Source organism: Falco naumanni, chromosome 6, assembly GCF_017639655.2.
Source record: "Falco naumanni isolate bFalNau1 chromosome 6, bFalNau1.pat, whole genome shotgun sequence".
Taxonomy (NCBI): Eukaryota; Metazoa; Chordata; class Aves; order Falconiformes; family Falconidae; genus Falco; species Falco naumanni.
The window spans coordinates 5,779,611-5,795,857 of NC_054059.1; the positions used below are offsets into that span (position 1 = coordinate 5,779,611).

Genomic DNA, 16,247 nt, shown 5'->3' on the forward strand with positions numbered 1-16,247 from the left:
AAACAAAGATGAGAAAAAGCATCTTTGAGAACTGTACTTGTTTATTATAAGGATTCCCTGCTACAGACCTTTTACCTACTTGCAGGTTTTAATTCATTCTACTTTCTTGGCAAAACAGCTGCATACAAAACAGATTTAAAAAACATACACTTCTTAAAATATTTAGATACCATTTGATTATATTCTACAGAAAGACAAACAACACAAAACCACTACTCTCACAACCTTCTTTATACATATATACAACTATTAGCTATACTATTGCTAATAGTTGCCTTTTAAAGACCTTGCTATGAAAGGATAAATGTGACAACTGTAGAAGTATCTGAAGTCCTTTCTATTGGTGTTAAATATTTTGTATTACACATTCACAGAACGCAGTCAAACTCCTTTATAAGTTTTTTGTAGGAAACTTACTTGGCTGAAAAAGAGGCTTATCTTGTATAAATTTGACTGTTTTATAGTTTAAAACTCAAAAGACACAGGAATGGCTGTATTTTATTCAATTATATTTTGCAGATATGCTACTACCAGAGTTAAAACTGTCTACACTAACAACCCAACTCCAGGTGCTTCAGTGGAAAGTATAAGAATTCTACAATAAGAAAGGGGAAGCATAGGTTAATGTTCCTACTGTTACATATACATCTCAGGTCTCATCCCGATCTTCAAGACCAGAATTGCTTCAGCTTTGAAGCATGAGGTTTAGTATTACTTCCAAAATATTTAAAGTCAATTATTAAAACTAAATAGACACGGAGACAATTGACTTCGTTTAAACCTTTTCACATCAACCCCTCCCTGTGACAACTGTTTCCATAAGCTAGTTACAAGCTGTGTGGAAAATATTTTTTAGTTTTCAGTTATCCGCATCTTAACTGCATTCTCTCATCTCTTAAACCCAACAGATTTCTACTAGGGTTTTTTTCCATTCATTCACAAAAACCAGAAGATACATAATAGTCTTTCAGCGTTAGGGTAAAATCTTGGTTTTTTCTAAAAAAAAAAAAATAATATTTCCATCCTTTGAGTATTTTCTTCATCCTTTCTTGAAACCTTCTGGACATTTGCAGTGCTCACTTTCTAACACATAGAAATATTCATTACATCCCTCTTCATGTACTTGCCTTGAATTCCACTTGAATCATGTTGCCCATTCACCTCATTTTTTTTTACTTCCAAAGTCCTGTTTGGTCTTGATGAAATAAATTCAGTAATTTCAGCATATGCAAAATTAATTGTGTCTCTAGTATTTTCAGTATTAGTATACCAAACAGGTTTACTCAGAGAAGGAAAAAAAAAAAAAAAAAAAAAAAAAGACCATCTCATTTTATTCTTTGCTTCCTTCCATCCTAGTTGGTTTTTGATTCATGCCTGTCTTTCATTTTATCTCATGATTTCTCCTTCTTCTAGCTACTTATACAGGATATTACTAAAAGCCCATCTTGCAACAGAAATTAGGTCAACGGTTTTCTTTATCATTTTAGTGCACACAATTTTAAGACAGAAAATACTGCCTTTTGCACAAAACAGGCCTGTTAGACCCCATCATTATCTTTCATGCATTTTCAGATTCATGGTTGAATTACCATTTCAACCAACTTAGTTGGTTAGTTATTCAGGATCCTTGTGCATTATTACAAATGATCAGCCATGGCTCACTGACGTGTAAGAATATTCAGTCGAATATGCGTTCTTTCTTCCTCTCTCCATGTTGATGAGTATATGACCAGATTTTTGTTCATGCAGAAATAAAGGAAAACTAGAGCGCCGTAACAGACAATTGGTAGACTATAACCATTTCTGTGTTTCTTAGAGGACATCTGCCTTTTAAACAGTAGGATAAACGTTCCTTTAATGTCATTACCAATGCTTCATAAAAAACACTCATACTCTTTTGTCAACCCACAAATGACCCAGCGATGAATTAAATTCAACAGTTTTAGCCTTGCTCTTCCTTCTACCAGGTACCTGTAATCCTTTCACCCACAGCATTTATTCCCAGATAGTTTGCCTGGAATAACATTGGAACATTTTACCTTATTTCTGCAACAAGATACAGGAAGACCTTGGACTTTAAGCCATGTTGGTAACCCAAGATGTTTTGCTCTGATTTATTATTATAATTACTGCATTTAACATTGCAGAGACTGTGTTCTGTCTGCTAGTCCTCAGTAATCCTCCTCCTCTAGTGTTTACTGCTTCAGCCAGCCTACCTTGCATAAGCATCAGAACATTTTCCGTTATCTTCTCAATAAGATACAGGAAGACCTCAGGGTTAAAGCTACATATTAGCTCTTAAGCCTTTATTCTAATCCAAGTGATTATAATCATTACAGTTAACATTTGAAAGCCAATTCAAAGCACAAGTTTTAATTATATTTATTTCATAACTGAACTATGTACTGCATTTTGAGACAGAAAACAGTGCTGAGGTGGCAGAAGCAAGTCTATCATGAGGAAGAGTCTTAAGGACAAGATTTTGGGGTGTTTTTATGTAACACTTTGTAAACATATATTTATAGTGCAATGTCTATTTCCAAAGTTATTGTAAACAAATGTTTAGTTTACCATAATAAATACAACTTCACAAATATGCTTTGAGGCACAAGTGCTTTTTCAGTGCAAGTCAGAGCCTCTATGAGCACAAAACCTGAAGTATTTAATGAGAATGATCTAGTTATCAATGGCATGGTTCTTGGAAAAATTATGTCATTTTTGTGCAATGCTCCACCATTCATTAAAATTCATAAACTTATGTTTGTGCAAGGCGCGTGCAGAATTCATATAAGATTACAGAACTAACATGAGAGAAAAAAAAGACTAGCAGGTGACATCTGACGGATGATACTATGATCTACTAAATCCAGCAAATAGACTTGGAGATACTGGAATCTAACCTTTTAGACACAGTTTCCCTGTTATTCCTTTGAATCCTATAGCGAGCATCTCACATCATACTACCAAGTGATTCTGTGTCAAGCCCGCAAGAACTACTATGAACTTTTATAGCAGGTAACACACCATACATGGATTAAAAATGTAATCCATAGATTAACAGCACAAAAGAAGAGCATGAATAAGCCACAAGCACAGTACTGTAGTAGGAAGTTCTCTATGGTGGACAGTTCACACATATGTCCTGTTTTGGCTGACTGCAGAAACTGTAGAACATAAAAGCAGAGAATTTTTGCCTTACTTAAAGCACTCAATCCTACTACTCTACACCAATTCTTGGGTACGTATAGATTAACCTACCATAGACCATGTCTTCTCAACCTCATTCCGGCCAAGGAGGATGAAAGCAGGTGAACGTACATATGGGCTATCCATCTCAAAGAACTTTAGTTACTAGTCAGTAACCTCTTTAGCGTTAGTCCACATGCATGTTCACACTGTGGGTGACTCTGAACAGTACTGCACGCCTCCATATTTATCTGGAGCTGGGTCTCAGAATCCTTTACACAAACACCACCTTAGCACAATTCTATTCAATGCAGCACCAAACCTGGATGCTCCTATAATGGCATATTGTTTGGTGAAAGGGTAACAGAACTTCCAGGTGGCTGTTTTGAATACACTCGGGATTTTTATTTTTTTTTTTTTTTTTTTTTTTTTTAAGTGAGGCTGCTGGTATCATTTGATTTCTGGTGGTGGATGCTCTGATTACTGAAAATTGTTCCATGCTGGCTGTTTAAGTTCTAACCTGCCTGTTATCCACCTTGATAATTTCTGAATAGCGATGGTTGTTTCCTTGAAGCTCTTTTCAGTAGGACATACTTCAGAAGTATGCCTACTATATTCAAACTTACGAAAATTTCAAGAACTTACTTCTTGGCACCCAGGTTTAAATCTCTAAGGATAATCAAAATCAGATAAAAAAAGCAGCAGCCATCTGGCTTTTTGTAGGATTCTCTCAGATATTTTCCTTCACTCGCCCTCAGTACCAGCTGAGGATACCAATGACAGCTTTGAAGGATTTGACCATCACTGCAAGAACATGATAAGAACAGAAAGATAGATTCACGTTGAAGAGCACAAGCCACTCTGACAAATACTGAAGATGGAAGTGCAGTAGAGTGTTTTAACATCATATATAGGCTACCACATGGCCCAAAACATTGGGCATGCTTCCAATTTTCAGTCTTTGGTGCACTAAGCATTAAGGCCGTACAGATTAGCCACACAATGTCAAAAAAACATAAATTTTGGTTGCCATGAATGCAGATCAGCTTCAATTCAAGATTAAAATCAGACCCGATCTCAAATTAAGCTATCTGGTAGTTCAGAAGGAGGCCAGTAAGACAGAAGACCTACTGTCATGTGAAGAATTAAGATCAGCTTAAGGTTTCTTTCCCTAATCAATTAATGAAGCAGGGGAACATGGAAAATTCCTCTCTCTAAATATAAGTGCTTCTTGTTCATCATACGCAATCTCAAGAAAAAAAGTAGTCATGCAGCTGAAACCTCAAACAGTAGCAGGTCCAGTCAACACGCGAATGCAATGCAACGCAACATCTGATAGTAATATGAAAACAGCTGACAAGCGCTAAAGCAGGTGAACCATTTACTTTCAGACTACTTAGTGATCACAGCTAATACTGCCATCTTGAATTTAAATGATGTGGATAATTTATTTTCACACATCTAGGATACCTTTCCAGATTTCTTTCTGCTTTGGCAGTGAACTTTTGGTAGTTGCTCCCACTATTTGAGGTGGAAACTGGTTGAGCTGTGCTCCACAGAGAGAATGTTACCAAAGCACTCAGTAACAGATCTCTGAAGTGTTATTTTAGAAGACTAGTACTTTGCTATCCTCATGACCTGATGGGATCATGTAACTTTGGGTGATCTTTCAAGTCTAAAATGTCCACGATGCTATACAGACAAAACACGAAAATTTGATAGACGTTCTTTAAATGCACAGGAGACAGGTTTAGGTGAAAAAGAAGAAAATTCACATGAAGAAAACCCAAGTAGTTTATAGCTCTTAAGCACACTTTAAGAGATAATACTGCTGAGGAACCAGAATTTGAATCAAGAAGTTGCAGGCCTACTCACGTAATTGTTGTGGGTCCTGTCAGGTAAAGACATAGGCAAAGGACAGAAGTAAGAAACGATGTGTAACTGGGGGAAGGACTTGACTTTGGCACTGAACTGCTCTGAGGGAGTAGAAGGTTGCCTGGGCATTCTTCAAATGAATGTAGATTGATCCATGACACAATACCAAACAGATTCAGGAAACTCCGGTTTCTCTCAGATGGCAGTCATGAGTAGTGCTATCAACTCCAGATGTCCACCTAGGGGGCCCACAAATGACATCCAAAGACCCTGCTTACAACTTAGTTTCTGCAAATAAATTCTCTTTGGAGTCACCAGTCAAGAATAAGAAAAAAAATACACTCCTCAGCTCAGTAGGAATCCAATTCCCATTTCCAGGCTAGTCCTCCATACAAAAGACAAGCACGATGTGGGAACAAACACAGTCCCAAATGACAATGCTGATGTTTCACTTGCAGGGGGAGAGAGATAATTTTCTTCAGGAACAACTTAAGTGGGGTATCAGCATTACAACAGCTCCCAAGAGAAGATTTTATTTTTTTTGGTGACATCTGTTGCACAGAATTAGGTAACTTAAAGCCAGGTTTCTCAACATTCATGGTCAGAGACAGGGCAATGTCAATGTTTGTCACCCAAGCAGGTGGCAAATCAAGTGCCCAAGAATATTTCCAGTGCAAAAAGATTTTATACAAGGACACAAAATCTGTATCTACTGTATGCATGAACTGTACTGTAAGAACTACAAGACAGACTTCACTATTTTACATCATAGTACTGTATGAACATCTTGTAGTGATGCAGTAATACTCATCAGCAAAGAAATCGGTGGCAGACATGCTGTTCTTGTCAGTGCTTCAAACAACTGGCTATCCGTCCTCTACTACTTCTGAGCTCCTTAGTGCATGAATCCTTACAGACACACATTTGTCAGAAAACTGAGCTGTGCCCAAGGCAGTCAGGAGTAAGGCAATTACTTAATGACATGGCACTCAGAACGGTCTCCCTAACCTCTCAGCGAGTACTTCCTGCTCGTATTTAGACGGAACTCATGCAACAGCATATTCCCAAGAGGAAAAGAAGAGTCCAGTTCAGACAAGCCTGCATTTGCTTGACTGTAATCAGAATAAACCAGCTGTGCTGTGGGGTCAGAGAAAATGAATTTGTCTCTCACACTACATCCTGAGTTTGTACTACTTGAGAACAGAGGAATTCAAAAGGATCTGAAACAGACACCTAGTTGTGCTTCCTAAAGGGGATGCAGAGAGGCAAACTGACCTTCAGGAGTCAACAACAGTGTACTTCAAGAAGAGCACTTCACTGACCTAAAATTGAGCAGATACCCAGTTATGTCAAAGATACTGAATAGGTCATAATTGAGACTACCAAGACTGAAATAAAACAAATATGAAGCAACAACTAAAATACAGGCAACAAAACCTTAAGAGAACGATACGAGGAAAAACACTGTCTCAACTAGTTGTTTTGTCTCCAACAGATGTTACACTAACCATTACTCAAAGACTGAGTTGATCAAATATGGCAAATTACAACATCTCAGTGTAACAAGCTGACACCCTAAATACTTGGGAACTTCTGAAATAGCAAATGGTAAAGGCAACATTAAGAACACAAAATCCTGTAAGCAGAGTTTACAAATATTCCAAAGACTGTTATACCAGAGTTAAGGCTGGAGACTGCTGAGACACAGCTGTCCACTGAAAGAAGGTAAGTGGTAACCAGTGGGGGTGCTGGATTACAGTCAATGAAGTAGCTCTCCAGGCAATGGAGTTTTGGTATTACTAAAATGTCTTTCAAATTACTAAAATGTCCTTCAAATTAGCAAGACTGCATAAAACAATGCAGTATTACAGAGCATTACAATAACTACACAACAGCTTGTCAACTGAGTAACAAAAATGTCATATGTAATATGACAATCTTGCCACTGATACAAGTAACTGTAGCAGGAGTCAGTAAAGTCCAAGGCAGAAGCACCCCTGGGTAAACAACACTCAGGTGGCAAAAGGAATCTTGAAATTTCCACCAAAAAAAAACAACCCAACCAAAAAAAGCTATGCAGGAAAACACCAACAAAACAAATAGTCATCAAAACCAGATTCATGAGGGAGTTCTTAAAACCCCCTCAAATATAAGGCAAGTAATGTATTAATTAAACCTCTCTTAGAAGTACCTTGCTGTTACGAGGACTAGAAGATGGTTGATATGAAGCTAGTGTAAAAATACTCTGGGGGACTCTGAGAACTGCATACCAATCCAAAATCTGTATTAGAAGCACAATAAATTATTAAAAGAAGTGGCAAAATGGAAATCTTGTGGAAGAGTAAGTGTGACTTTTGTAAAAAAAAATAAAAATAAATTGCATTATACACTTACTGGACTTATCTGAGGGAGTTATGATAATATGAATAAAGGAGATCCAGTCAGTTTTCTAAAGGTATTAAAAGAAGTCTCTCAAAACCCCTAAAGATACCAAACTATGTTGGCAGTAAAAAGAATATCCTTATATGGATAAATAATCAGGTAAAAGAAAAAAAAACTCAGTGAGTTCCCTGAGGATCTGCACCAGCACCTCTGCTGTCCAGCATTTTTATAAATATTTGGAAAAGGGGCATAGAGAACACTGTGATAAAACATGCTGATAAAAGCAGGGTAAGTAAGAACATGCCACCAGTTATGGGAAAATCCTAACACTGAAATAGGTACTACTTCTTAGGAAAGAAATTGGACTAAACCAGACAACTTTAAATAAAACATCAGTTCAGTGCTCAGTCAAGAAGCAAGTCTACTGCTAGGAAACATTATGAAAGAAATGCAGAATGAAGCGGATGATCAGTACACCTACATGCTGACTGCTTTGGGCCCCCATATGAGGCATGGGACAGTAAAGCTAGAAGGTAGCATGGAACAGACTACAGGAGAGAGAAGATGGGATGTGACAGCAGTCTAACAAATCACATCTTATGATGCATTCATTAAAAGACATGAGAACAGTTTACTTCTTAATAAATAGAGAGTATCACATGAAATAAGCAGGCATCAGACTAAAAGCAGGCAGACAGTAAGAGGAACTACTTGATATGAGAACTGTTAACTCTGCCAGACGCTTAGGTGTGATAGTTCATATAGATTCTAAAACCAATTAGACAAAGAATCAAAAAAAGCAAAAAAACCAGCTAAGACTTATTAACACAAAGATACCACTTCTGAATTGCAAATCATTAACAACAGAAATAATACACCAAGAAAATATCATTGTAAGCCTCTGCTGATCATACACTCTTCCCTGAGCAACTGCTGTTAGCCATTCTCAGAACTCTGGTCTAAATGAATCTTTGGTAATGGCCCTCTTTACATTTCATAACTGAGTAAATGCCATTGTCATTTTAAAAAAAGTATTTTTTATTTTATGTCAAGTAATTTTTGTATAACAGTACTGAAGTTACCCCATTGTAAAATACCCTGCATGTAATCTCCCTTCATATGGCTTATGAAGAAAATGGCAAGATATCTACAGGTATGATTACGTTTTATGCAAAATACCAACGTTAAATTCTTTGTATATGCCTAGGAATACACTTTCTTAATTCAGACAATGCTTATTTATTTATATATTTATGTATTTATATAGCTTATATATTATCACAAACTATATTCAACAAAAGACTTCCATATATCATAATAATGTTTCAATGTATTATAAAAATTAGGCATATTTTATCCCAACCATAATTTTAAATTTTACCTTTATCTGGATCCAACTGTTCCTGGGAAAGAATAGCACACAACACTGGGTTCTTCCACACTCCTTTCTCTTGTGTAAGTGTAGTTAAAATGTGCAGTTCCCGGCTGCCATTTTCCATCAAGTTTTTATGAGCCACCTGAATAATATATATTATGAAACAAAGTATTGTTAAAAAAGATACTAAGAATATGTGCCTCATTTATACCTTATGTCAAAAAAGAAAACCCCAACATCCTTATCACATAAAGATTATATGTATTACAAACCAACCTTAATATTCAGCCTATATAGGCTTTATTTCTGCCTAGGCTAAGAAACCAAAACAACTGAGTGCTCCAAATTCACCTTGAGATTTATTAAACAGGACGGCTGCTTAAATTTCTGAAACTAAATTTTAAAATAGGCCTTCCTTTTTAAAATGGATGAGCAAATTCTCTGCTCCACATAATGGTCCGGCACCAGCTGCCTAAATTCTTATTTTGGACTCTTTGGCAGCTCAATTTTTATGCACCAGAGACAATGAAAAGAATATTTTTGTAATGGCAGAAGACTTAAACTCTAAGACCTCACCTGCATGGTTATATGCAAATGTGATGAAGGCAGGCTGGAGTCTTAAAATCAATTAAAATACTTTCTACTACATTTAGATACTAGAACAAATTCTGGAAGCAGATGTATGCTTGGGGGCAAACTAAATACCTGCAAAAATCTGTGGCTTAAGTAGCAATGCACAACTAACACTGGTCCTTAAAAAAAGGGGGCTCATGTTTTTCTCTTCACTTTTACTTTTCCACCTGCTCTGAAGGCTGTGAAACCTCCCAGCATCAGATGAATCCCTTGAGAATTGATTTATATCAGGCAGTTGCTAGTCAAAATTCACTCTAAAAATCAGCCTTGCATCTTCCTGTGTTACTGAGGCTGAGAATCCTGAGGTAACTGTATCTAGGTTTTTTTCACTGTTACTCCTTTCTCCTCCAACCTCCCATTTTTTTTTTTTTTTAACTGTAGGCAATACCTCCCAATGCGTATTTCTAACAGCAAGAACCAGAATTGTTTCAACACTCTCCTTTAAAGCAGAGCTCTAATCCTTAACCAGCTAATGCCCTGTGGGATATCTAGCAATCCTGCAGTATTGATAGATTTTTCATTCACAGTCTCAAATGTAAAACCGTAACTAGTAAAGAATAACTTATTACTTCACTTCTAACAGTGTTAATACACAATCACCTTTTAAAACATGAGCCTTCTTTCACGTATCTGAAAATATTGTTTTCTCCACAGCTGCCACATGAACCACAACAGACAAAAGATATGACTGACAGCAATTACTGCAGAGTACATAGGATTTCCAGCTGAAGGCCTTGATCTACATCAGCCACCAGGAAACAAGTCTTCAGACATACTGCTTAACATCCCCGGGTTTCCAAACCATTCTTAAGAGCTGTTAAGTCTTCATTTCATGAATCAAACTCACCTGTACAAAAGCCTGAAATTCTTCCCATTTACTTTCAGGTAAATCAAGAGGCAGACACAGAAGTAGTTCAATACAGCTTCTGGAAGTGAAATGGAAATATTATTTGAGGTAATTTTTGGTTTTTAAAATGTATAATCAATTCTTTATTCTAGTAGCCAAACAGTTGTTTGAAACACCAAAGTCACAAACTAGTTTGGTTTCTTTGCACTTATAAAGAAGAGGCAGTCATGTACACTTGCAGAAACTATAAAAGCAAACTCTTTCAAAGACACAGATTTAAAAAAAAAAAAATTAGATTCACCATTGAAGTCCAAACCTGTAACAGCCTGCGCAAATTTATGCACTTTCATATTGCATGCAAATCAATAGTAGCGAAGTGTTTCAAGCCAGCGATGTTGGCTTGCCCTAGATCAGGAGTCACTCTCAAGACTGCCCCATTTCCAACAGCCAAAAATGTTCCCTCTCACATACAGCATTCACCATGAGGAAGGTAGGTGCTTCCCAATCTATTTAGAATTTCTATAGATTGTGAACCGGATTGGGAAAGCATTTAGGCATTAACAAGTTTATACTGTACAGGCTGGGTTTAGTAACTGAAAAACATACTCACAGTGCTAAACGTTCAAGCACAAACGCTACATTTTCACACTCAGAGGTAAGATAAGGTCGTGCTTTAACATAACTTCGGATAGCCACTGTATACACCTCTAACAGGGGCAGAGGGTCTTCCGATGTTTTCCACTTCTCTGCATATTCCAGCAAAGTCTGTTTAGGAAAAGGAAAAAACAACCCCAAAATTCAGGAACATATTTAAGTTTTTAGCTTCATACTCCTCACTAGTAGATTTTCTTTCTTAACGATTACATCTATCTCCCTAATATGAATTACATGTTCTCAAAGCATGCCTTTTTTCCTTTAAATTTACTGTTTCATTAACAGTTGGAACTTAGAGTCCCCACACAATCATTCTCTGATCACATTAAAATGTTACGACTGACACTTCTGCCCTATGGTATCACCATATAATTCATTTTAAATTCATATTTTCCCAATATAGAAGCCTGAAGAGCATTATCTGGGAACATACATACTTTCCTTTTTTTAGGGAAGTCACAATTAAGGGACTGAAAACTCAGACATTCACTTCTAACAGTTCAGCTTCTAAAGCAAGTAAATTTGAAAGTATTAGCCTTTACTCTAACTTCTCTGCTTTTCAGGAACAGTTTTACATTCCTTTCTCTTGCCGCCTTGCTGATACACACGAGACTGATGGAATCACCGCCACACAAAGTACAAAAGGCTGCCAATCATTTCAGTCAGGGCCAGGGGACTCGGACACACATTGAGGTACAGTAGCTAGAAGGGTTCTCATGCCACCATCCAAATCATAGTCCCCTTGGATCTCTGCTCTCAAGCCTGGGACAGCTTAACAAATTGCCAATTGATTATTACACTATGGCATGTTGCAAGTCCATCATATTAAAATGATCAACTTTGCTGTTTCCTTCTTGCGGGGTGTAACAGATAGAAAGCTGAGAGTAACATAGCAATTTTGGTTGTCTGACACCCTGCCCTAAGCAGGGCCATTAGAATAAGTTGTTTGGAGTGATGTCCGATGGAGCTGTACGCATCCTGAAGAACAGAGACTCGACAGCCTCTGTGGGCAACCTGCTTCTGAGTCTGGCTAGCATTTATTGGGATTTCACCCCATCAGTACCTGGATGCAGTCCCACAGGTTCTCAGTAATGGGATTTATCTCCCTCAACCTGCTGGCTGCACTCTTGCTGAAGGTGTAGCTGATGCGATGCTGCACAGGCACACTGGTGGCTGTTCAGCACAGCTGGGTTGGTGTCCACAGAGCTGCTCCCCAGCCACCAGCCTGTTGGTGCATGGGGCTACCCCCTATCACACACAGGGCTTTGTGCTCACCTCCGCTGAACTACGTCTCAGCCCATTCCCCCAGGATGTTGATGTGCCTCTCAATAGTCTCCCTAATCTCCCATGTATTGATTGCTCCTGTCAATTTGCAAACGTAAAGAACATACTTAAAATTCCCTTATTGGGCAGTGTCCAAAAGAAACCCTCTCAAAAAATGTCAACTATATTAAACTGAACAAAAAACTGTTTAGTGTGGTTGCTCACAGTCACAATATCACCACCAGGTTACAGCACAGCCAAAATGTGGACCAAAGGTATGCCAGTCAAGGATGTAACAGGTAAGAAACATGCAGTTTCTGGTAAACTGTTGCATTAAAATCTATTTTGGTCTTAAAAGGAAGTCTTCATACACAGTCATCTTAAAAGAAGTTACATACCCTACCTGTCTGCTGCAGCACAAGATGCTTCTGTAGCATCTAGTGCTCCCTACTGGAACCTCAAACCCAACGGGAGTATTGTCTGTTTTACTGTAACACCCAATATGATGCTCTCCTAACAGCAGTAAAAAACCACCGCAGATGATTGCACAGAAATCAAGAAAGAATAAAACAGAGGAGAAACACAGAAGAAGCAACAAAGGAGGACTGAATAAACAACGTAACAATGTTAGCAAACATCTATTTCGGTACCATTTGGCAATTTTCATCAATACACTAGAATAATCAGAACAAGGGAGTATACTTGAAATAATCTTGAAAGAAACTTCAGTAGAAAGTCTCCCTCTGCCCAAAGCTTACATAACCAGATGTACTATGATTTCAGTTATTGATTTGTCATACACGACATGTTTAAGAATGCTAGCGGTAAAACGGCTGCAGTAAAATAACGAAGCTGAATCCTTCACTCTCTGGGTCCTGAAGCAATATTTTGGATGGAACAGGCAATGATTTCTTCCCCTTGTCCAGCTGATACAAGTATTCACGTTAAAAGAGTTCAGGTTTACATGAATGCCACAGGCTTGCACGAGAAGCCCTTTCTCCTTAACTTGATGTTGTTTCTTATTAAGAATACAACAGAGCAATCAATGACAGCACCTTTAACAGTATCGTACTATGGAAGATTTACAATAAAAAGCATACTTGTATAATCTTTTTCCTTAGAGAATAAACTTTTCCTTAAGTGCTCAGGTATAGCTTGTATTTTTGCACTGAAGAAAACACAGAACTGCTTTTTGTGAAACGAGTATTACAGCTTAACCAACCTTACACTTGCTTAAAGAAACAATTCTCCCTGTAAAGGAGAAATGCAAAACCAAGTTGCTGGTGACACTGAATAAAAGATGGACTAACATGATGACAAAACATTCTGTGCAGCTTACTGTTCATACAGATTCTTAAAATCATGTGGGAAAATTCTTTGTGCTAGCTTGGAATGCTACCTAGCTCAAATAGAGTCAGCTTCAAAACCAGAGATGAAGAGTAAAAGCTAACACTGTCATAATGAATTACTTTCCTTTTTCGATTTAATTTGAACAACATATTTCTTCTTTTAGAGTAAATATTAACACTCCCTTCCTGCAAAAAAACCCCAAACAGTCCCCCAACCAAAACACCCAAGCAGAAGCTAGCTTAACAGACCAATGCAATAATAGGTTGCGTAAACTACCATTCAGTTTTATCCAGCTGATTGTCCAAACTTGCTAGAGCTGGCCTGGACATCATGAATCTGCCAAATAGCTTCTGCCAGTAAGGTAAGTTCATATTTAGGAAGATGATATATGAAGTAATTAATCCTGTTTAATACTAGAAACACCAGGTTTACCTGTTAAAGACTCAGTGTATATTTGAATGTGGCCCATATACTATACTTTACTAGTGTCCTGTTCAGAAGACTGCAGCAAGCAACAAAATTAATGCAAACTTTGGTAAGTGAAGGACATTTCACAGTTAGCTACCAAAAGCCAGGACAACACATCCTGGAAGTCTCAAAGTGTTAAGTAGAGCAGAAGAAGGAAAAAGACAACAACAGGGATGAGGAAGGAGAAGAAAGTGGGGAGATGTAACTAAGCAATTGGTCATCCGAGAAGCATGACTGAAGAATTAAAGAGGATTCTTACCAGTTGTTGCAAAGACAGCAACACCTAAAAATCTAAAGAAGAAAACAATAGCCTCGGCAGAGAGACACTGATTCATAAAGCAACCCATGACAAGTGACCATGGAGACCTGCAACACCAGACCAGATCTCATATTTCATGGGGCAGGAAAGAGAGACCTTATAGGTATTCAGCATGCTAAAACCCCTCCAGCTCGGCAGTATCACCATCTGATCTGCACAACAGAGAATATGAAGACTGCAGGCCCCTTATGATGAAACCCAACTGGAATTCTCCTAAATAATTAGGAACTTTACAGAAATACCATGTAGTCATTAATAGCAGAAAATTCCATTGGGTAAGAATGACAAAAGCACTTGCAGAACCTATGAAAGCCCAACTAACACTACTCCAATCCACATCCAGATTAATAAGGATAAACTGAAGCAAATAAAATTTAGTTTTGAAAATACGAGGTTTAGTAGTAGTTAGCCAAAACCAAAGTAGATATAATCAACACTGACAAATTCTCAGAATCCACCACCTAACAAAAAAGTATTCAGTATGTTGGTGAACTCTTACTACCAGTATAGTCCTCTAAAACCAGTGTGCACAGATGCAAAGACACTGTGTAAAGGAAGCAAAGACATTTGCACTATAACATAGTGGCACTTATTTCAGTATTAGTGCTATTTTTATGGGTTTTGTATCTATATCAGCCACTTCCAAGCCATTATATGAACTATATTAAGTACTTACACCCACCACACCCTTCAAAAGTATTCATCAGTATGATAGATTTCCTTGTCTAGATGTCCCTAGACTATACAGCACTGCCACTGTACAAAGAAAATCAAATTCATTCTGCTTTGCTTAATGAATCATTGTTGTGCTCCGCTTACAACCATAAAAAGAAAGAATTTTACCCCCAGCCCTGGGCCTCATTAAGTTATTTATCTCCCTAGTCAGGACATGCTTGTTAATCAAACCAAGTGCTGTATTCAGAGCACAGCAGCAAAGTTTTGTTCCTCTGTGAAACTGAAACAGGCATTTTATTTCAGCAGCAGCTCACACAGGCAAGAATGCTCCAAAAAAAATAGAATCATCTCAATTTGTATAGTAAAAATCAGTACGTATTATATCTGTGATTTAAACTGTGGAAAATATTTAGCCACGAGTAATATTCAGGCAATACATCTTATCCTTTTCAATTATTATCAGAACCCTTACATGAATATTGCAGTAGAAAAGCATCCTCTGGTGGGTGCACTGCTACTTTCAAAAGTTATACTGAGCAACCTGCTTTGCTAAAACTAGGCCTACAACACCAAAGTTGTGTTAAAATACGTTTCATACTAAAAGGCAGCATTATTCACCATACACATATTTCTTTAACTCTTAAGATGAAATTCTTACCCCTGTAGGTATCTGGGTAAGGGCAAGCTTACTTAAATAGGTTAGAACATAACTGGGACTGCCATTTCCATTCCCTGCTAAGCCCAAGGGACTAAGAGGCAGGGAAAGTGACAGACAGTGGTCATACGATAAGCTGCATCTCCCAAACCACTCCAGTAACCAGCAAAACCTCTATTTCAGTGATGTCCCTCAAGCACACTATGCGGAAGAGTCCAAGCAACAAGCTTGATATGATAAAGTTATCTGGAGATCCATCTGTAGGAGCTGCACACAGAGTGGCTGCAAGAACTCCCTCCTGAGATCAGCTTCTGCAGCGGCAGAGGTAGCCAAGTGATGACTGAGCTCCACACAAACAGCCAGGTTCAGGAGCAACAGCACTTCCCAGTGAGATCGGTCTCCCACTTCACGTTCACGTGGAGCACATTCCCACAAAGGTATGGCTCCCCTTCGGCGGGCACAACCCTCCGGTACCTGCCAATGACTGATTCAAAAGAGCAGATGCTTTCTACAGATACCATCAAAGGGTATGTTTCAAGAAAACAGGGCAAGCTTTTTTCAAAGC

The 16,247-nt window shown here is 38.0% G+C and overlaps 1 protein-coding gene across 1 annotated transcript in view; it reads right to left on the minus strand.

Annotated features, from left to right (window-relative positions):
- Positions 1–16,247, minus strand: part of ZNF292 (zinc finger protein 292) — a 54,333-nt gene that overhangs the window by 13,818 nt on the left and 24,268 nt on the right. Inside the window, exons 2-4 of the mRNA XM_040597759.1 lie at positions 10,909–11,063; positions 10,299–10,377; positions 8,825–8,960 (exon numbers count right to left, since the gene is read on the minus strand). Of these exons, the coding sequence (XP_040453693.1) occupies positions 8,825–8,960; positions 10,299–10,377; positions 10,909–11,063 (370 nt within the window). The remainder of the gene's footprint in view (positions 1–8,824; positions 8,961–10,298; positions 10,378–10,908; positions 11,064–16,247) is intronic.